The 24124-nt window shown below is 43.3% G+C and overlaps 1 protein-coding gene across 2 annotated transcripts in view; it reads left to right on the forward strand.

Moving 5' to 3' along the window:
* Positions 1-24124, forward strand: part of LOC147891349 (sec34-like family protein) — a 156211-nt gene that overhangs the window by 126985 nt on the left and 5102 nt on the right. For both annotated transcript variants that reach the window (XM_087389550.1, XM_087389551.1), the window contains exons 23-25: positions 13708-13800; positions 16338-16463; positions 16576-16676. In XM_087389550.1, the coding sequence (XP_087245676.1) occupies positions 13708-13800; positions 16338-16463; positions 16576-16676 (320 nt within the window). The remainder of the gene's footprint in view (positions 1-13707; positions 13801-16337; positions 16464-16575; positions 16677-24124) is intronic.

Genomic DNA, 24124 nt, shown 5'->3' on the forward strand with positions numbered 1-24124 from the left:
CATCTCTAGTCGTAGTAGTCAATGATTCTGCTAATATCCATGTATCCATGGGAGAAAATAGATTTGTATCTCCCACGGACCTCTAATACCTAGGGCATCTCATGAGGACATGCTCCTTGGTCTCTACCTCACGTGTATCAAAAAGGGTGCAGAGCCTTGGGTCTTTGCGGTATTGTGTGGCTGCACTCTCACGACTTGCCTCGATCTGGAATCTATGAGATGGTTCTATTGCCTTTTGGCTCAGCTGAGCTCATGTGAGTTCTTTGGCTATCCATTTGTTGTTCCCTTTTGTAAGGATTGACGAAGAATGATTCATATATCCTGAGTGTTGTGTGTAATTATAGCATGTCCTCTAGAGTGGCGAATATTATGTGTGAAATGTAGTCTGTCTTTGTCTTCCACTGGCCATTCAATGCCAGTGGTGGCTGCCTTGAATTGTGCTAGAGTCTCACTGTACCTATCCTCCTCTTTGAGCTAGCCTTCACGGAGGCCTCGTATTCTGATCTTTAGTGCATTACAGGTGACTAGTCTGATAGAAGAGGATCTGGCAGGGAGACCACAGATCATGGATGTGTACATCGCAGCATGCTACTCTCCATACACATGTAACTATGGTACTACTGTGGAGGTGGGAATGGAAAATGACTGCTTCTCTAGACCCTGGTACTCCTCCATTTGAACAGGATTCTTGTTGGTATGTAGACCGCCACGCCTACCCATGTATATTGGTAGTCCCTTCTTTGGTCTCTGTTGTGTCTTATGTATATAATGGGATCTTTCCTTCAGAAAGTCTCGATGAAATTACTTGGCAAGGACCACAATGTCCCATTGCCACTCTAAAGGGAACTGACAAAGCACTGGTAGTTCCACAGGCCATGTATCCCTATTTGGGACGGGGATGGGTTTCTTATATAAAATAATGACCCTCCTATTTCCTTACACCACCCAATTAAAAGGCTCTCTCTCTCTCTCTCTCTCACACACACACACACACACACACACACATTTTTTTGGTGAAATTTTTGATTAATTATATTATATGAGTAGCAACCTCAAAATAAGGTGCTACAATTACGTCAACTGAAAATTTCAGTATATGCCAAAAAGACCTCATGATCTATGCAGCGGGTCTGCAAGCAATCAAAGAAAGATTGCTGCAGAGAACGCCAAAAAAAGCCAAACAGAGAAAAAGTAGGATCACCAAAGACTTTACAATTCCTATATGTCCATAAAGTCCATAGTGCCTAGTAGCGAACCCAAACGAAGAAAAGATGAAACTCCGGTCTGGATGGATGAAATCCAAATAGCTAGAAGAACTTCCCAAACGGAACAGATGGGAATCTCGCTCGCAAGCGCTGTTGAAGCGGATAAAAAAACTCACGAGAGCATGGACAATGCCAAAACAAGTGAGGCACAGTCTCCGAAGAAGCAGAACATCTGTGGCAAAGTGCAGGAGCAATGTGTCGATGAGCTAATAGCTGTCTAGATGGAAACACTCCCAAAAGAACTCGCTAAAAGAAAACCTGTTGCCGAAGTGGTACTTTATAGGCCCAAAGTTGCTGTAATCTTTTCCTCCACCACTTGGCTGGGCGATGCATTCGCCAAACAGAATCACCTCTCGTAAAAACCCAAGGTTGAGGCAAAAGGATTTTATACAATGCAGGTACAGTAATCTGAGATAGTCTCAAAGGACGAGAAGAGGACTCAGGAGAAGTCAAAGTCCAATCTTCGAACCGGTCCTGGAGTTCCAAAGGAGGAATCGGAACAAAAGGCGAAAGCATAGAAGTAATTTGTCACTACAAAGGACGATAATGAGAGCCCAATCCATATGCAGTGGCTGCTAGAGAAAAGGGGAGCACAGTACCAGCATCATCTATAACATCAGCAATCGAGGTGATGCCTTTAAACGAGACAAAGTAGGAACGTTGAGGTTTCTGGAAAGCCAAGGGAGGCTGAAAGACTTTCGACGAGTGAATGCTTTCAGCTCTCAAAGAATTCCCAAGCAAAGATTGCCGTCCATTCCATTCCATTCCAGATGAGAAAGAACATGCTTCTAGTCAAGAAGCAAGCGGGAGACAAAAGGGCAGCTAGGCAAAGTGCCATCACTGCAGCCGAAAAAGAAATCCCAGTGATCGAGTTGCCAATGACCAAACACAGAAATACTGATATGAGTGAACAGAGTTCTAATCATAAGAGCCCAAGGCTGATCACTTTGCAAAAATTGCAGCAACATTTTTCCCCTGTGGGCAAGAATATGCACATGAATATCCGTGATGTTCAATCCACCATGCATCTTGGGAGAATAACTGTGATGCAGCGAAAGCAGCCTGAGACTTTTTCTGCCATGTTTGGATCGCTAGAAGATTTCCATAAAGACAGACATGAAAGATGTAAGATCTGCCTTAGTGAACATGATGAATGGCAAGTAAAATTGAATATATGCCACAAGGATGGACTGCACTATTCGAAGACGAACGTGCAAAGGCCAGGTTGCCAATTTCCAATACTCAAGCTTTTTCCGAAGCTTAGCCAAAACCCAATCAGTTTGTTGTCGGCGAGTGAGTTCCCACCTCAAAGGGTAACCAAGATGACGAACAAACTGAGTGGGTGGAATGATATCCCCGGGCCATAATAGACTATGCCAGTCTTTGGAATGCAAAGGGAGCACAGCTTAGACTTCTGAAAATTAACATGAAGACCAGCTGCCAAACCATAAACAGAGAGGGCCTCCATCAAGGCACCAAGATCATGGGGCGTATTCTTTGGGGTAAAGAAAGAATCATCAGCATAAGCTTGAGCAACCTGCGACTAGCATCCAATTCCAAGCCATGAAGTGATCCTGTAGCCACAAGATGATCAATATATTGCAGCATAGGATGAGTAGCAATGGCATACAGTAAAGCATTGAGAGGGCATCCCTGGCGGACCGAACAACGAAGAGTCCACTCATCAGAGATATCCCCAGAAAGAATGCAAGCCGCATTGCTATCTCTGTAAAGCCAGTAAATAACCTGCTGCATTTTTGGTCCAAACCCCAAAGCTCGCATAGTTTGCGAGATGAAATCCCATTGAATTGTGTCAAAGGCTTTTGCAATATCTACCTGCAAGAGTAGAATATCCTGCTGCGTGTATTTGGCATATTCAATCTCAATGTAAGCATTGGCAATGTTATCTGTGATATGGCGACGTGGAACAAAGCCATATTGGGAGGGATGCAACCTATCATGCAAATAACCTTTAATCCGATGAACCACCATTTTGGCAATGATCTTGTAAATGACTGGCATGAGCGTGATTGGCCTCCAATCACCAAGTGAATCACATAGCTGATTTTTTGGAATCAGTTTGAGAAGACCCTTTTTCCATGACACAGGCATCTGCTGATTTTGCCATGCTGTATTTACCATTTGCAGCAAGGTGAATTTAAGAAGATCCCAGAATGCAAGAAAAAATTCAACAGTGAGACCATCCCATCCTGGAGATTTCCATCTGCCATAGGATCTCAGTGCATCAAACAATTCCCTTTCAGTGAAGGGATGTTCAAGTTCCAAAGCCTGAGCATGATACATAATTGGATGAATATGCTGCAAAAGAAGCTGACATGCAAACACGGCCCGAGGAGAAAGAGTATCCACATGCCCAAAATGAGTGGAGAAGTGCTGCACACATAAATCAGCAAGCTCTAAACGAGATGTTGACCAAGAGCCATCAGGCATCCGGATCCGAGACATATGGGAAGCTTGTCTTTTGTAGTGTAAACTCTTAAAAAATTGCTTGAAAGAGCATCCTTTATCCAAAAATGCCCGTTGTCTGGATCGAGTTTCCCATTTAGCAAGCTTTCTGCGATCATTGGATTGAAGAGAGAATTGAGCTTGACATAAGAGCATGCTTTCCTCTGAAGACAAAGGGCGAAGATGAGCAAGCTCAGTCAAACTCTGACAAGTAAATTTGGCATGTGCTACAGTCTCTCTTATGGCTTGCATATAGGATTTGCCATAATCTCGAATAAGTGCTTGCATCCGAGCAACAAAAGCCTGCCAGGCATAATCCAAACCAATGTGTATCTGATGAGAGAGAGGCTGAATAGCATCAGAGACCAAGGCTTTAAAGTCAGCATGGAGCATGATCCGAATGTGTGAAAGCATGATCAACCCAAATTTGACAAGTAAAGGCATCATAATGCTGTGGATCAATTTGATACCATTTGTCTAAGCGTGCCCGATAAGAAGATTGAGCATTATGCTGAAAGGTATAGCCCGAAAGCATGGGCTGTAATTCCTTCCAGAGATCAACTAGGCGCAACTGAAGCAAAAAATCAGACCATGCCTGTGTTTCAGAAGCCAACATATGAGTGTGGCCTGAGGTGTTGTCACCTGATTGAGGGACATTATTAAAGTCACCACAAATGAAGGCATGTTGTCGCCATGGATAAGTATGCATGGCAGCCCAGATCAAAGCTCTATCATGAGAAGATTGGGAGGCATAAACCGATGCAAATTCAAAAGTTTTTCCTTGAACAAGGCATTGAACAATAATCCATCTACCATGGCGATCATTGAGAGCCACAATGATACATCTCTATTCTCTAACACACACTCAGATCACGGGCGATGGCATCTGTTATTTCCTCCCAGCCTACTCTCGTAGATTGCAGGTTTTCAATTCATACGTCCTTTTTTTTTCTCATGCATATCCACGAGACCCTCATCTCCCTAGATGGTTCCCCTTGCCACATGTCATCATTTTAGCCTTTTCACTTGGTGCACCATTTACCCCTCTCTTGGGGCACATTAAAACCATTTGCCCCTTGGCATTACTGCACATTTAGGTACACCTAGGCCTTAGCACTCAGAACCACCTAGTCAATGCCATTTCACCCTCACCTAGGACCTTGGTAGTTACTTCTTTTGACCATTTCATTTACGCACATTAATTATTACAAAAGTTGGTCATCTAAGAGAAAATGCCCACCGATCTTTCCGAGGTCATGCTATCTCGGCTAGAGCATAACATTCCTTCCCTCTTCAAGCATCAGCGTCCTCGATGATGAAATCTGGGAACACTCTCCGTAACTGGTATACGGATTCCCAGGTAGCTTCCGATAGAGGCTGACCATGCCATGCAACCAACACCGTGGGTATCTTCCGATTTCGTATTTGCATTGTTCCTCGGTCCAGGATTCTTGTTGGTTTGCATCTTGCATTATCCTCTATCTCCTGAAACAAAACCACACCTTCGATTAGTGAGTCACCAATATGCAAAAATTTCTTTAAACGAGAAACATGAAACACTAGGTGCACCTTACACCCCGGTGGCAACTCTAATTTATAGGCTACCTTGCCTATTCTTTTCAGAATTAACCACGACCCACAGTATCGAGGTGATAACTTAGCACACTCTCCTGAAGTCAACGACTTCGAGTGCGAAGGAACTCTGAGAAAAACTTTTTCTCCTTCCTTAAATACTCTTATAGACCGGTTCTCATCCGCATACACCTTGGCTCTATCCATAGCCTGACGGATATTAGCTCTCGCAAGTGCTAGCATCTCCCGCATCTGAACTACAAAGTTCGCGGCACTAGGCACTTTATGAGGTACTCCAACTATAGTTGGATTGGTTGGTCTATAACCATAGTTCAGTTCAAACGGACTGAACCCTGTAGAGGAATGTTTCCTATCATTGTAGGCAAACTCCAACAATGGCAACCACTTGTCCCATGTATGTTGCCTCAATGACACATATGCTCTCAGCATATCCTCTAAAGTCTTGTTGACTCTCTCCGTCTGACCATCCGTCTCAGGATGATCCCCACTACTCATTCCCAACTCAGTCCTTAGTGTCTCAAATACCGCTGTCCAAAAATGACCGGTAAATCTGACATCTTGGTCTGACACTATGGATCTAGGCAATCCATGCAGACGAAATATATGTCTAATGAACAAATCCGCCACTTGCGGGGCACTAACAGACTCTCTAGTCGGAATGAAGTGAGCCATCTTGGTTAGACGATCAACCACCACAAGGATAGAATCATACCCTCCTTGTGTCGTAGGCAGCCCTACAATAAAGTCCATGGAAATGCTCTCCCACTTACTTAGTGGTATTTCCAAAGGCTGTAAAAGTCCGGGTGGCTTCAACCACTCGGCCTTGCTTACCTGACACGAGAAACACCGTGTCACATATTCATGAATATGCTTTTTCATCTTTGGCCAAAAGAAATCTCGCTTCACGAGATCGTATGTCTTCTCGACTCCTGGATGTCCCGCACACGGGCTATCATGTCACTGTCGAATGACTCTCTGCCTGAGATCATTCTGACTAGGTACTACAACCTTGCCATTTCTTTCTAGCATACCATCCCTTATGGTATATCTTGCATAAGTTTGGCCTTTTCTGGATGCTAGGTCATCCTTTTCATTTTCCCCGGGTTTTAACACATGAGCCTTAGGCCATAAGCTCTGGACAAACTGGTCCACTTTTTGAGTTTCTCTAATCTCGGTCATTAGAGCACTCTCTAATACCGTGAAACTCAGGTTGTGCATAATGCGAGACAACGCATCAGCAACCTTATTGTCTTTTCCTCTTCGGTACCGAATCGTCAAATTAAACTCCTGCATGAGCTCTGCCCACCTAGCTTGGCGACCCCTCAAGTCAGGCTGTTTACAAAAATGTTTCAGAGTATCATGATCCACATCCACATAAAACTCTGAGCCATACAAATAATGCCTCCATGTTTTCAAAGCATGGATAACAGCATACAACTCCAATTCATGAGTTGGCCAATTCCTTTGAGAGGGAGAAAGCTTCTTGCTTTCAAAGGCTACTGGCCTTCCCTCTTGAAGGAGGACTGCTCCTACCGCAATGCCACTTGCATCGGTTTCTAGGAACAACGGTTTCTGGGGATCAACTATTTGTAACACCGGTCCTGAAACCACAGCTTGTTTTAGGGTGTTAAAACTTTCCTGTTGATTCTGTCCCCATATAAAAGGTACTTTATCTGAGGTCAGATCAGTCAATGGCGATACTATTCCGGAATATCCTTTTGATATGCCTTCTATAAAACTGGACAAATCCCAAGAATGATCGCAAACGCGGTCAGACTCTGAGGGATTGGCCAAGTTAGTATCGCAGCCACTTTCTTCGGATCCATTTCTACCCCCTGTGGAGTAATTATGAATCCTAAATATTCAAGCCTAACCATACACAGTATAGTTTTCTTTTTATTTACATAAAGACTGGCTTTCCTCAAAGTACTGAACACTACTCTTAAGTGTTCACGATGCTCAGTAATACTTTTATTGAATATCAGGATATCGTCAATAAAATGTACTACGAACTTTCCGATATACGGACGTAGTAAATCGTTCATAAGCATGACGAATGTCGTTGGAGCATTGGTAAGTCCAAAGGGCATTACCAAAAACTCATAATGACCAAACCTGCTTCTGAAAGCGGTTTTATGCACATCCTCGGCTCTACTCCGGATCTGATGGTAGCCACACTTAAGATCTATCTTGCTGAAAATCACGGCTCCATGTAATGCATCTAGCAAATCATCAATCCGAGCCATCGGATACCTGTGCTTAACAGTGATATTATTCAATGCTCTGTAATCTATACAGAGGCGAAACGTATCATCCTTTTTCTTCTTTAATATCACTGGCGAAGCAAAAGGTGAGAAACTTGGTTGAATCTGCCCCAACTTGAGGTATTCTTCCAGTTGTCTACGCACCTCCGCCTCTTCAGTAAAACTCATTCTATAGGGAGGCCTATTTACAGGTTCTGCCCCCGAGATCAGTTCAATCTTATGTTGAACTTTCCGCTCTGGAGGTAACCCATAAGGTAGTTCATCCTTAAAACAGTCAGAGAACTTCTCTGTTATAAGATTAGCCAGCTTGGCCATCTCACCACTTTGCGTAACATCAGTGCTAGCCGAAGAATCATCAACCGGCTCTACCGATGCTGTGCAAAGGAATAAAAACTCTACTTGAGCTTTTCGGATTTCCATCACGGAAACCAACGGTCCCTGAGGTATATCTTTTTCACCTCGCAAGACATAAAGCACATCATTCATCTTGAATTGATATACGTGCTTTTTTCAATCAATGGCTGGATTCTTCCTAGAATGCCACGCCATACCCAGGGCTATATCTGCATGAGCAAGCTTGGTCATTTCAAAATCAAGCTTCTCAGCATAGTCCTGAATCCGAAGCTCCAACTGGGTAACCCTTTGGTCCCATACTTCAGTTGAACTTCCATCTGCCATCCTGACTGTATACGCATAGTCAGATGGACTTGTCTTTAATTTCAGCCTCTTCACGAGCTTGGAGTTAATCACATTGTGAGTTAACGCCGAGTCAAACAACACAATGACATCACGATTGGCCACTTGCCCTTTCATTTTAATTAACTCCGTATCATTAAAGGCTGTATACCCCGTTGCTGGGGGCCTCGATAGGATGTTATCAGGTGCACTCGTCACTAGCTTAGCAACAGACACACATAACAAACAAGGTACTAACCTCTGAGAAGGTCCCGCCAATTGCATCTGCATATGTTCCGCATTGGGACTCTCCTGCATTTCCATGTCGCATTCAGATATTATCATATTAGCCGTGCGACGGTCTTTATTCAGTGGACAATCTTTCCACTGATGTCGCTGAAGGTAGGCGAAGCACAATCCTTCTTTTCTAGCTTTCTCTTTTTGTTCAGGGGTCAATGAGGACTTTGACCAAGCCCGGGCTGCCATTGGAGTTATTTTTCTTTTCACCCCAACGGTGGTACTTGTTTTTGCTGGTCCCTCAACCGGCTTCACCTGCTTGGTTTGGCCACTTGGCTACGAGACACTTGTCTTTGAAGTCCATTTCCTCTGAAATCCCCCTTTTTTCGGGTACTCATACTGAGTCCCTGCCTGCACAAATCCACTAGGTCTGCCTCTGGCATCCTCATAGTTCAGGGCTACTGCAATAGATTCATCTAATGTAGTCACATATTTAGCCCGAACTTCCATTTTGATCTTGTCGTTCAGTCCATAGATATAGTCTTTTAACTGAACCGACATAGGGAGAGGGTCTGTTATTTTCATGACACATTCCCTGAATTTGTCAGTGTACTCTGCCACCGACAGAATCCTCTGACGAAGATTTCTGTAAGCATTCCAAGCTCGGGATTCTTCATCAGGTGGAAGAAAGTGTTTCTTGAATTCAGCTTTAAACCCTTCCCAGGTGGTAGGAGCAACTTGATCCTTCTGTTGCTTTATCCACCATCTATCCACTGCCTCAATAAAAAGGTGAGTGGCCTCACGGATTTCTTTAGATCAGATCTGATTTCACAAATGGCGAAGGCTTCTTCCCACTTGTGTAACCAAACCTCGATCACATCAGAACTGCGCTCGGTCATCCGACCAGCGTACTTCTATGGTCTATAATTAGCGATATTAGGCACTTTGACCCTCGCGCGCTCTGATGAATGTATATTGGGCTCTGGCTCTGCTGGAGCTTTGCCCTTATCAATTCTAGACGGTCTAGCCGACAAGGCTTGCACCATCTCCCTGATCTCATTCTGACCAGCGTTCACTTGAAGCTGCTGGTTCATAATCTGCTGTAAAGCATCTTCTAATATCGAAATCCTACCGATCAAAGTAGGTGCTGTGTGATGTGACATTTGTTGTGTAGACCGTGCTCTAGACTCACTAGGATTCACCCTAGAATTCTGTCCTTCTGCCTCCATAGTTTAAAAAGGAAAAATGGTTTTTTTTTTTTTCAGTCTTTTCTAGAACCCAAATAAAATATATATAGACCTCTTTTCTATTCTGCTTTCCTGTTTTTCTTTCTCCTGCACACTAAACTCCCAAATATATAATACTTTGAACGTTCCTTTTACGGTGCAGGAATAACAGGACTATATATAAAACTGTAAAAGCTGTATCGAAAGAAGGTGCTCCCTGATTTCCTTCTCGAAATGTCGATTGATCCCCCTTGTCGTATTTATCTCTAGTTCGCTTTTTTTAATATATATCCCGAGTTCAACGATCGGGTTTTAAGCATCCTAGGCTGACCACGATCTTTTCCCTCCACTGTTAAAGATACCAAAGCGCCTGATGTAGCTCCGATGTCATATCCAAACAAAGCCCCACCAACGGCTGGAAAGAAAAACGGTAAAACCGCGGTAGTCCAGTCAATGATTCGGCATCGTCGCTACCACCGACGGGTATCCTGTCGTCACTCGCCTCTGATGCGCGTCGTTTCACCTGCGACCTTCTGGAACTATGATGTAAATTAGCCACGGAAACTTGGCAGGCGATGGCGATGGCGACTCTTCCTACGTTGCCCGTTTCTCCTCACCTCGTCAATCCACCAGAATATCTAGGCCTACAGTTCGTGAACCGACGGAATCTCTGTAGGCTTATAAATGGACAACGCTCTGATGGAGGGAGGCCTGCGTAAATGAGCGTAAGTGCCCGTCAACACCATGCCACATCGTCACCGCAAAACATCAACCGGAGATTCCCGTCCACTTGCTCCCGTCACGTACAGCCTTCGTCACAGCCAACGATCCTCACGTCATGAACAGGTGATGCAATTGACCACCTTGCGTCACCTCTGCGCTCCAAGCCTTCCTTTCCTTGTGCTCTGATACCAATTGATACATCTCTATTCTCTAACACACACTCAGATCACGGGCGATGGCATCTGTTATTTCCTCCCAGCCTACTCTCGTAGATCGCAAGTTTTCAATTCATACGTCCTTTTTTTTTCTCATGCATATCCACGAGACCCTCATCTCCCTAGATGGTTCCCCTTGCCACATGTCATCATTTTAGCCTTTTCACTTGGTGCACCATTTACCCCTCTCTTGGGGCACATTAAAACCATTTGCCCCTTGGCATTATTGCACATTTAGGTGCACCTAGGCCTTAGCACTCAGAACCACCTAGTCAATGCCATTTCACCCTCACCTAGGACCTTGGTAGTTACTTCTTTTGACCATTTCATTTACGCACATTAATTATTACAAAAGTTGGTCATCTAAGAGAAAATGCCCACCGATCTTTCCGAGGTCATGCTATCTCGGCTAGAGCATAACACACAACAGGTTGAAGGTCATGCTTTACCAAAAAAGCCACACCAGAAAAGGACTGCTCTTCAGCATAGAAGATATCATAACCAGCAAAATGGCCTATCTGACCAGCATACATAAGCTGATTATGCTCTTGCAAAGCAACTATATCAGGCTGCAATTGCCTGATATACATCCAGACCAGTTTCCATTTGCGACTATCACACATTCCCTGTATATTGAGAGTAACACACTTCATTATAGTTATGGGACAGGTATGTATAGCAACTAACAGGCTATCTACGTCTGCATTTCCACCTCAATGTCCGGGCCTTTGCCCTGGGATGAAGCATCAGCCTGAGGAGAGGACAAAAGTGCAGCAACTTCTTCTTCAGGAAACAAGGTCCGATTTGTAGTCATAGCAGCCCAGGTCAAGCCAACACCAGAGTTTTCAACAGGTGTTTTCCCGTGAGAGGATGCACCACTCCAAGTCTGAGAAGGCAAAGGTCGCCTGGGGGAGATCACTTTGCGAGGAGTTTGCCATCCATTGGTCAAATTTTTTTCCCCCTTTCCCTGAGGTGGAGAGGACAAAGGCACATGAAAAGAAGCATTACCATTTGAGACAACCTTTGTCTTGAACAGAGAAAAACTGTTTGATCCCTTTGTTTTTGACCACAGAAGAGGCATTTGCATTCTTATTCAAAGGCTGAACCATTTCAGCTTGCACTGGCATCCGTGGAGCTCGGGAAGGACATTGTGAAGCCATGTGCCCAAATTGCTTGCATTCAAAGCAAGCACCTGCAAACAACCCCCACTTGAGCTTGTAAAAGGCACTCCCCATGGATATATTATTCACAGTACCCTAATATGAAGCTGGAGTGGGATGATCCGTATCCCGCAAAATGCAGAAGTGATTCGAATTTCCATTGGGTTGCGGTGGACATACCACTTTACCGAGGGAAGCTGCAATTTTAGGTAGAAGAGAAGACAAGCATTGAGGAAAATCCACAACTTCTACCCAAACAGGGCAACGATGCCGAATCAATGCTTGATAATCTCGGATGGGAGACCAGGGCAGGACATGGGTCATCTGCTGGCCATAGAAGAGAGGAGAGTGCTCCAGCAAAACCTGACGGTGCTCCTCATCAGCCATGATGATCTCAAAAAAGCCCCTTGTTGCATAATGAACTTTTTTGACATAAGAACCACCCAGGGTTCGAGTCAACCAATTCCCAACATCTGCTGCAGCAGGCATCCGTCCTGGGAAGAAAATTATAATGGCATGCTTTGCATACTCCTTAACTGGATCAAATATATCATCCACTTCCACCATAATGCCAGTGGTGGGAAGTGGATCTTTCCAACCTTTGCGGGTGTCTTCAAACCCTTCATGCATAACGTCATAAACAAGCTGAGCCTCAGCAGAGTCATGAAGGGGATCATCTGAATCCATCACCTATTTTTGTTTCTTGTTGGAAACCGACTTGTCTTTGTGAAAGGTTTTCTCATAGGAATAATCCACCATTCGAGTTAAGGAAAAGGCTTGGATGCAGCAACGCTTTACAAGGAGGAAAGCACAACAGGTACAAAATTGTACATATTTTTACTGGCTATACGGGCAAAATCGTACGGATTTTTGACAGTACGATTTTTTTTTTCTGACTGCAAAACTGTACGGATTTTCCCGACTGTACGGACAAAAGTGTACAGACTGTACGGACAAAACTGCACGGATTTTTCCTGGCTGTACGGACAAAATCGTACGGATTTTTGACAGCACGTTTTTGTATGTGTGTGTGTGGAATTTTTTGACAGAGCGTACGGACACAAAATGGGTGTCGAACGGAACCTCGAGGGCGTTAAACTGAGGGAGAAACAAGCAGCTGCAGCGTGGGAGCACGAGGGCTAGCACGGGATCTCTCTCTCACACCCTGAGACTGGAACTCACCACACACACACACACACACTCTCTCTCTCTCTCTCTCACACACACACACACACACACACACACACACACCGGGGTAATTTTGACAGTGACAGGAACAAAACCCTCTGAGGGAGCCTCTTTAGTTGCTGTTTTCTCTCCTGCGCTTAGCTTACCTTAATGTGTAGAAATCAGCCCATTGAGCTACATATCTCCAAGATTTGTAGCTTTTCTTGCACTAGATGTAAACAGCATTTCAAGAAGCCTGCTCCTGTCATTGGTTATTGCCTGTGGCTTCTTTGCTTTGTTGCTTTACTGTACTTTACGTGCCAATTCATATTTACAATTTATAATTGGATGGAAGATCTACATCATGGTTTACGTGTGCACTGCACTCATTATAGAGGATGGTGGGCAGCATCATTTTTACATGCTACAGTAAAACAAGATTGATAAAGGGCCTGTCTCTTTTGGATGACAGTATGAATTGAGGAACAGTCATCTCGCTGCCAAAGGATAGTCTTACATATTTTCGTGATGGATGGCTAATGGACTCTGAGAAGTAGTGTCAATTGTGCTTCCTGAGGTCTAATTTAATGTAAAATCATGTATGGCTCAATTGATTGGGACTAGATTGAATCTATCAGAGAGCTGGTAGCTGTAGTGCGTTTGGCCATTAACTATGTGAGGTTTGCCTTCAAGTCAGACCGGTTGAATATTGGCAGGATTTGGAGAAGAATTTGAAGAGCACTTGTGAGCAGTTTATCATGTCAATTACAAAACTTGCTGTTGAGCCTATGCTATCATTTATAACAAAGGTAAGGCTGGGTTTCTTACTTTCACCTCTGTTCTTTGATCTGCAAAGGACTGCCTCTATCCGCAGCTTTAAATTATTCTTAGTGTGTTGAGCGTAATTTTCTGAAAAACAGTTTTCTTGTTTTCAAATGGTTCACAGTATAATTGGGCCTGAATTACCCCATGTTTGACTGCACTAGATTGTTGGACTGTTTTAAAACAAAGGGTTCTACTTAACTTATGCAATCTTCTGACACTGTTTTAACCATTGATGTCTCTGGTTTACATGCCCTCTGGTTGTCTTGATATGGCATTAGGTCTTTGGCTTCTGCTTCACCCTCAGCTGTGTCCCACAGAATGCTTTTAATTTACCCCCATCGCAATTTTTGGTGGTTTAGTGCATCCCTGCCGTTAGATTGTTCTATGTAGGTTAGAAAAGTAGTCCTCTCATAATATAGCAGTCAATGCACACACATGCTGCCACTTGGAATGGATAAACTCTTAGCTTACTGTGGAATCATTTTTATTTCTAACAGAAACTTAGAGACTCTCTCTAGTTTTAGGAGAAGATTAATACTTCCAATTCATTTGTACTCTCTTCTTACAGATACACTAATACATCACTCTGTGTGTCTGTGTCTGTTTGTGTGTGTATGCGCGCATGCACACTCTTGTGCATGCACGTGCACAAAGGGTTTCCCTCTGATGGATGCATTTAACTAGTGGAGTATTGTGGGATGGCCAAGTATATGGGTCAGCTCTCAAGGTACATATCAGTGAGTGCACTGAGAGTGTAGGCATGCGGCAAGGGACTGGGCAGGTAGTCTCTAACGAGATCAGTCCACACTGGACCACATTTTCACTCTTAGATCCCTTGTAGAGGAAGCTTGACATCGGGAACAGAGAGTCTACTATTGCATTGTGGATATCAGAAAGGCTTTTGATTCAATACCACAACCTTATTTTATTGCACGAAACTGAGCCCTAGGTATCAGATTGGGGTGGTCATGGCTTTGTACGAGAGAGTCAGAGGTAGAGGGCTCATCACATGGATTGTCAAACGAATTGAGCAACACCATAAGGGTGAGCCTCTTGTCTCCTATACTCTTCAGTCTCTATATTTGATGAGCTGGCTTCTTTTGTGGACACACTAGGTGACCATGGATCAACCTTGGCGTAGAGTCTTACGTATATCTTGCTCTACACTAATGAAGCTGTGTTGATCTTTGACAGCTCTATTGACTTTTTGGTGAGATTCACGACTTGTTAAAACCAAGCTAATGATCTTTAATACCAATGATGCCAAGCTTCAACGTGACGCTTTCACCCTTGCAGGGGAACGGGTTGAGATAGTCTGATGTTATATGTACTTGGGATGCATTTCACAGGTCCTACGTTTACTATGATGACTCGAGGTCATGCCTCATTGTCGACATTAGAGAAATAGTGCTTCCAGGCACACTTCTAGGAATGAAACTAACTCCCTTGTTTTCGTTTCCCCCGTCCAATCATCTGCTGTATTTACAGGGGCCTTTTGGGCATACGATCTTAGACTCATCAGACATCCGCTTCTTGTGTCTAACACAGCAGAAGACATATCAAGTTATTCGAGATGACCTATGGTATATCTACAGTCACAGATCCATGTATCCTGCCTGCAGCTACATGAACCAAAAGGCCCGCCTCATCTAGGCTCCAGAGTATCGATCTCTCCTATGAGGTACGGATCAGCATGGGTGAGCGCAGGCACAGATAACAGATCAAGGATCGAAGTGACATTGCAGTCACATAGCACTATAGAGACTTGAGACTCATCCCAGGTTCTATGAGGTCCGAGGGAGATTTTCGCTCACAGATGCAAGGATATGAGCAGTCATTGACTACCTTGATCAGAGATGTGCACTTTTCACATATGAGGTCATTCAATTCAAATCCGCTTGCTAGAGGATACCACCCCCAACAAAAGATCGATGACTCACAGGAGGAGTGATTGGGAGATGTCGAGACCGCTTTGAGTTTTTGACATGGTAGGTGATGTGTGATATACTTGCATGTGTGTCTGATTTCAAAGGATAAACAGTCTGGTAGACTTTTTTGCAGGTTTCTACAAACAAAACCTTGTATTCTTTCTACAGCTTTGTTCTTTTGGTGGTGCCGTTCTGCAGTGTTCTATTTTATTCCTCTAATTAGAGTTATGGGCAGATTTTCTTTTTTGATGCAAATAAGACCTCAACTAGTCTTTTCCTGTAGGGTGGTATTGTAGTTTTTTCTGCTAACAAAGTGCAAAACTGTGGGTTATTGTACCTATGAAAGGATTGTTCTCGGTACATCATTATAACATTCCAAACTGATATGAGAATCTCATGATATTGTCGTAGGAACCTGACATATTGCAGAGTCTTAATAAATCTATGTGGATTAATATTGCTCACTTGTGTACTGTGAAGATGTACTGGTCCTGGAAGTGTTGTTGTTTAGTTGGGATGGTTGATTGCTGATTCCGCAGTAAATTGTTTTCAAGCTTTTGAGTGAGTTTAAGTAGAGGTCTTCGTGTTTACAGGTCACAGCAGTGAAAGTTTCTATGACAGTCACAAGTCGAGGTAGAGATCCAGGATCGGATGCTTCAAAATCCCTGAAGGATCAGGCCTTCGCAACACCAGAAAAAGTTGCCGAAATGGTTGCAAAGGTACAATTTCTGTGTTTAAAGATATTAATTGTATTACAGTAGCTGTCCTGGAAATTCACATCAGTTAAATTTTCTGCAATTTCTGAGTTCTGACTCATGCCTGTGATTGCAGGTTGATGATGCTCTTAAAAAGGAATTGCCAGGTGTTGTTTTAAAGATGAAGCTATACTTGCAGAATCAATTTACACGTTCAATTTTGTTCAAACCAATCAAGTGAGTTACCAACCGTGTATCTCCATTGAAAAGAAGGATAACTGAACTGTATCCATGTGTAGCATTGATGGTGGGTTATTGTATATAATCATCAAACGTGCCACAAATAATGCAGATATTTTTAAACCCTCTTGAAAACTCAATCCCTGTGTTACATCCTAGGTAGCTGAGTTAGCTAGAATATAAGAGTGTGTTGGTATTTCGAACTTATTTACTCTTTTGTTTAAAGTCTATAAACTCCCTTTTTGCCTTTGTTCTTTCACTTGTTTTATAAAAAATTTACTTTGTAAGATTGGATATATTTTAGTCTTTTAAAGTATATATTTTTTGACCCTCTTGACAACTCATCAATCCTTGTGTTACATTCTAGGTAACTGAGCTAGCTAGAATATAATAGGTGGTTGGTGATTTTGAAACAGCTAAGGTATCATTGAAAGATCTGTGCCTAGGGGTTGCACTTGAAATGAGAGCCAGCTATTGCAATTCTTTATCAAGTTAACGATAGCTAACCATTAGGATTGTGACCTATGGATATGGGTAACGAATAAGGGTTTGGTGGCATCAGTTGGAATAGCTGATCAATTGCATGCATGAGCAGAATGAGAGCCTAAGGTAGTCTTATCTGACCAAATCACCAAACGGATGTAAGTTTAAAGCTTTGTGAAAAGCCTCAAACTTTGGATGAGGTAATGCTTTGGTGAAGAGGTCTGCCACATTATGTTGTGTAGGGCAGAAGACCAAGCTGATGGCCCATGCATGTAGCCGCTCCCTGACATAATGATAATGAATTTTAATGTGTTTCGTACGAGCATGAAACACAAGATTGCACGCCATTGCAATGGCACTCTGGCTGTCAATGAGAATTGGAGTAGGCTCCTCCTATGATGCATGAAGATCACCCAGCAAATGCCTCCGACTGTTGTCTTGAAGGCTGCCCTATACTCAGCCTCATATGAAGAGGTAGCCACTGTAGACTGTTTCTTGCTTAACCAAGAAATGCATGAGTTCCCAAGAAAGAAATAGTTACCACTGGTGGACTGCCGAATATCAATCACCAGCCCGATCTGAATCGTTGCAACCATTAATTGAAAGTCACCCTCCTTGGGAAAGAGCAAACCAAGAGTTTGGGTGCCCTGTAGATAACGGAACACACGCTCCAATGTGAAGTCTTTGGATTGTGCATAAACCTGCTCAACTAGAATGCTGCATATTGAATGTCAAGACGTGTGTTGCATAAATAAATAAGGCATCCCACAGCCTGGCTGTAAACAGAGGCATCAAAAGGTTCACTGGCATCATGAACAGACAGCTTAAGCCCCGGCTTCATAGGAGTAGAGATGGGCTTGCAATTCTGAAATATGAACCGTTCTAGGAGCTTACCAATATACTTGGACTGCAACAGCCCAATACCTCTACCATCTTGTATGAACAGGATGCCCAAATGGTAGTGAAGCAACCCCAAATCTAACATCTCAAACATCTATTGTAATTCAGCCTTGAAATCTGCAATTTTTGCAGCATCAGTACCAATGAGCAGCATGTCATTGACATAGAGAACAATGATGAGCAAATCCCCCCTTCCTTCTTGACATAGAGGGCACTCTCATGCGGACTATTCTGCATTCCTTGGCTATACAAGGCCTTTCTCAACTTGCATACTTTGTCTTCCTTGCCAGGTTCCACAAATCCAATGGGCTGAGAAACATAGACCTCCTCCTGAAGGTCCCATTCAAGAATGCAGTTGTAATGTCCAACGTATGGATCTTCCATCCATAAAATGCGGCCAATGCAACCACACACCTAACAGTGGTCATATGAGAAGTGGGAGCAAAGGTTTCATCATAATCTATGCCCTTTTGTTGTGCACTACAAGGCGAGCTTTGTACCTATCAATGGACCCATTTGATTTTCTTTTGACCTTGTACACCTACTTCGTGCTAATTGCCTTCTTGCAGGCAGGCAAGTCCACCAATTCCGACGTGTGGTTTTTCTTAATGGAGTCAATCTCCGCTTGCGTTGCCTGCATCCAATGCACATTATCTCGTGCATCATCAAAACTATCAGGCTCGTCTACCTCAAGTATGCTGTTGACCCAAGCAAACTCATAGAAATGGGCATCGTCAGTGTCCCTAGTGCCACTCCGTGTACTGCTAGGAAGTGCTGCTGAAGGTTTGATGTCCTCAAGAGTGCAAAGCAGCCAATGAGGTACTGATCTTGCTTCTTGCACTGCTGTACTTTCACGTGCTATGGCATCATTAATCTCTTCCTGAGAAACAGGCTTAGCCATAGGCTGAATTGAGGCATCATCCACGGTGTTGCAAGAAATGTTTCTAGAATTTAAGAGGCGTTTATAATTTGTATTTAATATAAAATATACACATATATCACAAGTAGAGGTGTAGAGGAAAGTAGAGGTTGGAGAGGATCGACGAGAGGCTGGGCTAGAGGAGAGGTTGGAGAGGTAGGAGAGAGTAGAGGGTATAGGCTAGGATAGCAAGGGGTTTAGCAAGGGAGGGTAGAGTAGGGAGTTGTGGAGGCAAGCAAGGACCTGCAGCAGCAAAACCCAAGCAGATTCGGTGCAAAAAACCACGCAGAAACACCCCATCACATCATGTTTTGTGCCCAGTCGTTTCGCTCTAGTCGTTGCGTTTTGCACGTTTTTCTTCACGTTTCAGTGCCCCGAAACACGTTTTCTGGTCACATTGATCACCCAATAGAGTATCTTGCTGAAAATTCTGTTTTTCCACTGGCATATCAGGTGCAGCATCAAAGGAAATGGGCAGCAGCCCGTCAGAGGGTTTAGAAGGACCCTGATTTTTGTCAAAATCAGCAAAGGGCTGATCTGCATTTTCAGCAAAGATAACATCCCTGGTCACGGGATTATAAAGTCTATACCCCTTGCTTTCACTATTGTAGCCAATGAAAAGGCACCTCTTTGCCTTGTCATCAGAATTACCACACAACTCTTGAGGCACATGTGCATATGCCACACAACCAAATGTACGGTAATAGCCCAAATTGGGTGTATGAACAAACCATGCTTGATAAGGTATCATGACCTTAAGAGCCTTCGTGGGACACCTGTTTAAAATACGATTTGAGCACATGATGGCTTCCATCGAAAATTTGTGTGGCAAACCTTTTGCTTTTAGCATGCATCTCCCCATCTCCGAAAGTGACTGATTTTTCCTTTCACCCTTTCCATTTTGTTGAGGGGTATACCTCACTGTAAACTGATGTGTAATGCCCTTCTCAGCAAAATAATTGTTGCAATGCCTTGGACATATATTCCCCCTCTCGATCTGAACGGAGGGTTTGCAACCGGAATTCAGATTCATTTTCAACCAAGGCAACAAAGTGTTTGACCACATTGCAAACTTTGGACTTCTTCTTAAGAGCAACGACCCAAGTAAAACATGTGAAGTCATCTATGACTGTAATATAATAAAGATGACCTCCAAGAGATGGAGTGCGCATGGGTCCACAAACATCAATATGAACAAGTTGTAATCCTCATGTAGCCCGGACTACACCATCCTTGGAAACGGGAAAACGATGCATTTTACCCAAAATACAGCCCTCACATATTTTATTTGGAGGGGTCTTCAAATGAGGCAAGGCATCAACCATATTAAGCTTCTGCAATAACGTAAGGTTGACATAATTTACATGCCCGAACCTGCCATGCCATAACTCTGCATCTTGCATGGTAGAGGTAGAAGTCACAAAAGCTGAATATGCTCTTTTCTCATAGGCATCAAGCTGAACTAACCCGTGACATAATGTACCAGGGAAAACCATGGCATAATCTCTCTCCCTATCACGGACCATGCATCTATCATCTTCAAAGACGACCTGGTAACCTCTTATAGAGACAGAAGAGATGAAAACTAACTTATTAATCCCAGGGACATACAAAACATCCTAGATGCAAAGATCTGAACCATCCACGGTTGTGAGTGAAAGTCCCCCAATCCCTTTAACTAGATAATAAGAATCATTGGCACAAGAAATTGTTTTGCCGACCGATGCACTGGATAACTTATCAAAGAAAGATTTATGTGAGGTGATATGGCGAGAAGCACCGCTATCAAAGTTCCATGTCTTAGCCGTCTCATTCATGCTGAAAATACGTGACTCCCAAGAAGCATCATAGCTGCAAGTAAGAAGGCTCAATCATGCTCAACAAATTGAGCAGAAGTATCCTCAGAACCTGCATGATGAGCTGATCGTGAAACTGCCATACCAGACCCTTTCTTCTTCTCTTTTGCAAGCCTCTTGGGGCATTCACTGATGTGATGACCAGGCTTTTTGCAATAATGGCACTTGCCTTTCTTGAAAGGCTTTGAGACATCCTTTTTATCTTTCCCACCTACATTTGCAACTGCTAGAGGCATGACTTGGTTGAACTTTCTTTTTGTGCTTATCCTTCGCTGAAAAAGCATGCTCCCCACTATGAGAACGTGAAGCCATAATCTTTCGCTCTGCTCATCCTGCAACAAGAGTGCTACCAAGTCTTGAAAAGTGAGGTGATTCTGATTCCCTCGCATTGAAAGGTCGAGAGACGTATGAAAAGAAAGATAAGACTCTAGCAAGGAGTTCAAAGTAATGGTAACAAGTTGTGGGTCTGAATGACCTCATCAATATTCAAGAGTTGTTCTCGCAAATCTTACTCTAGGTGACATGTTCCTGCATAGAATCACGCTCATCCATGTGCGCATTATCAAGCTCTCTGCGGACAATGAGACTCTTGCCTTATTACGAGCTTGATGCATATGTTCCAAAATATCCTAGGCTTCTTTAGCGGTCTGGCAAGACCTAATATGAGGGATAATAAACCTCTTGATATTGAGTGAAATCAAAGACAAGGCTTGAGCATTACGAGTATCCCACCTCCTTTGCTCAGGAGTAATACTGCAGGTGCTTGTCCAACCGGGGCAGCTTGTTGTCCTCGTTGTCCACGACCTGCACCACCACCACGACCCCCACCTTGCTGCCGAGGTGTACCTGGTGCTATACACCCTGCTCACGTAACAGATATCACTGCCAAAGCCTATACTAGGCTTGAGGATGCCCCTCAAATACACTAGAAAGGTCCCGTACTGGGATATGTGCTGCAATCTCAAAATTTCCCTTGAAAAACCAGCGGTGGTTGAACAAGGTATAAACTCAATTGAATACTTTATTGTACTTGCAAAGGCAAACCCCAGTGGCACGAGGGCCAACAAATGCAAGCAATTGAGAGGGACAAGAGCTCTCAATGCAAGTTGTAACAGAACTGAAAGTTTACCAAACCAAAACCCAAGCAAATGGGCTGCAAAATGCCTTCAAAAAGAGCTCCGATCTATATTTGCCTTAGCAAGCAATAAATGACTGATTTCTATCTCTTTTTTGGGATGGTCTCAGTGTTGAATTGTTTCTCGCATATTGGGATATCCTCAAGTCTACTTTATTGCATATGATCAATTGTGCTTGGCAAAATCAACAAAATTGCCGGATTTATGGAAGAAAGGGCTTGTCAAGCTTCTTCGAAAGAAGCAAATATGTGAATCATTGGCTGATTGGAGACTGATCACTCTCATGCTAGTTATTTATAAGATCATCACCACATTGCCAAGGCCTTTGACACGGTACAATGGGATTTTATCTCACAGACCATAGATGCTTTGGGATTTGGCCAAAAAATGCAGCATGTTATTTCTAGGTTGTACAATGACAGTAAAGCTGCCTGTATATTGTGTGGGGATGTTTCTGAAAATTGGACTCTCCGTTGTTCAGTTCGCCAGGGATGTCCACTTAGTGCGCTTTTGTATGCGATAGCTATGCATCCAATGCTTCAGTACATGGATCATCTTGTGGCTACAGACATGTTGCCTGTATTGGGGATTCATGGAAGTTGAACTATGGTTGCTCAAGCATATGTTGATGATTCTTTTTTTACACCAAAGAATATTGAGAGGGATCTTTCTTCCCTTATGCATGCTCTATCATGATATGGCCTGGCTGCTGGTCTACATGTGAATTTTGCCATTGCATGGTTGGGGGAAATTGTCTTGCCTACTCGGTTAATTTGCCATCTTGGTTATCCTTTGAGCTGGATGATTACTCGTCTCGCCAACAAATTGACTAGGTTCTTGGAAAATTGAAGAAAAAGCTTGAAGAATGGAAATTAGCAACTTGGCCGTTGCATGTTCGACTACGGATAGTCTAATCTATTTTGGTGGCATACAATCAGTTTTACCTGCCTTTGATCATGTTTAGCAAGGGAGACCTTATATATTTTATGTTAGTTATTATGCAAACTTTTTGGTGTTCAAACGTAGCCGGAAAAGTTTGAGATCGCTTCCAGTGCAACGTCTCTGTTCGGCAAAGATGCATGGGGGTTTAAATATTCTCAACATTCACATGCATAGCCTTGCTCACAAGGGGAAAATAATGCTGCAATTTATGCAAGGAGATCAACCTGGGCTGCCATGATGCGCTATCTGCTTTTATAAATCACCACCTTTGCTTTTGGTTATTGGTAGCCAGCTCAGTGGGATTTTTTTTTTGGCTTTATTGATGGCAGGATCAAAGGCTGTCCTTTGGTCTCGAAAATGTTATTTGATTGGAAGCATATCCTCTCTCACTTGGAATGGCATGGCCGCGACTCTTTTTAGGGCAATTCTTTAAGGGCTGAAAGTATCCATTGGTCAAAGGTAATTGACCCTCCGCTGGCTTTGCAAGAACCCATACTTTTTCCTACTTCATTAGTTTCAAAGGGATACGCTCTGTGGCTGATGTGATTCATGATGATTGTACCATGATATCTTTTCCTTTGGCTACTAGACAATATGGTTTAGGCATACCACATTTAACATCCCTCCATGCATACTAAATATATTTTTAATAAACAAATCTGCTATTTGCGGGGCACTAACAGACTCCCTAGTGGGAATGAAGTGAGTCATCGTGGTAAGACGATTAACTACCACAAGGATAGAACCATATCGTAGGTAGACCGACAATAAAGTCCATGGAAATGCTCTCCCATCTACCCAATTAAAAGACTAGGTGGCTTCATCTGCTCTGCCTTACTCACTTGACACGAGAAGCAACGTGTCACATATTCATGAATATGATTTCTTCTTTTTTGCCAAAAGAAATCTCGCTTCACGAGATTATATGTCTTCTCGACACCTAGATGTACTGCACACGGGCTATCATGGCACTGTTGAATGACCCTCTGCGTGAGATCATTTTGATTAGGTACTACTACCTTGCCATTTCATTCAAGCATACCATGTGCGATGGTATATCTTGCATAAGTTTGCCCTTTTCTGGATGCCAGGTCATCCTTTTCTCCGGGATGCTTTAACGCAAGATGTGGGATCTATAGGGAGGCCTATTTATGGGTTCTTTCCTTAAGATAAGTTCAATCTTATGCTGAACATTTTGCTATGAAGGTA

This window comes from Dipteris shenzhenensis, chromosome 18 (assembly GCF_047967505.1).
Source record: "Dipteris shenzhenensis isolate YYH24624 ecotype China chromosome 18, Dip_SZ_1.0, whole genome shotgun sequence".
Lineage (NCBI taxonomy): Eukaryota > Viridiplantae > Streptophyta > Polypodiopsida > Gleicheniales > Dipteridaceae > Dipteris > Dipteris shenzhenensis.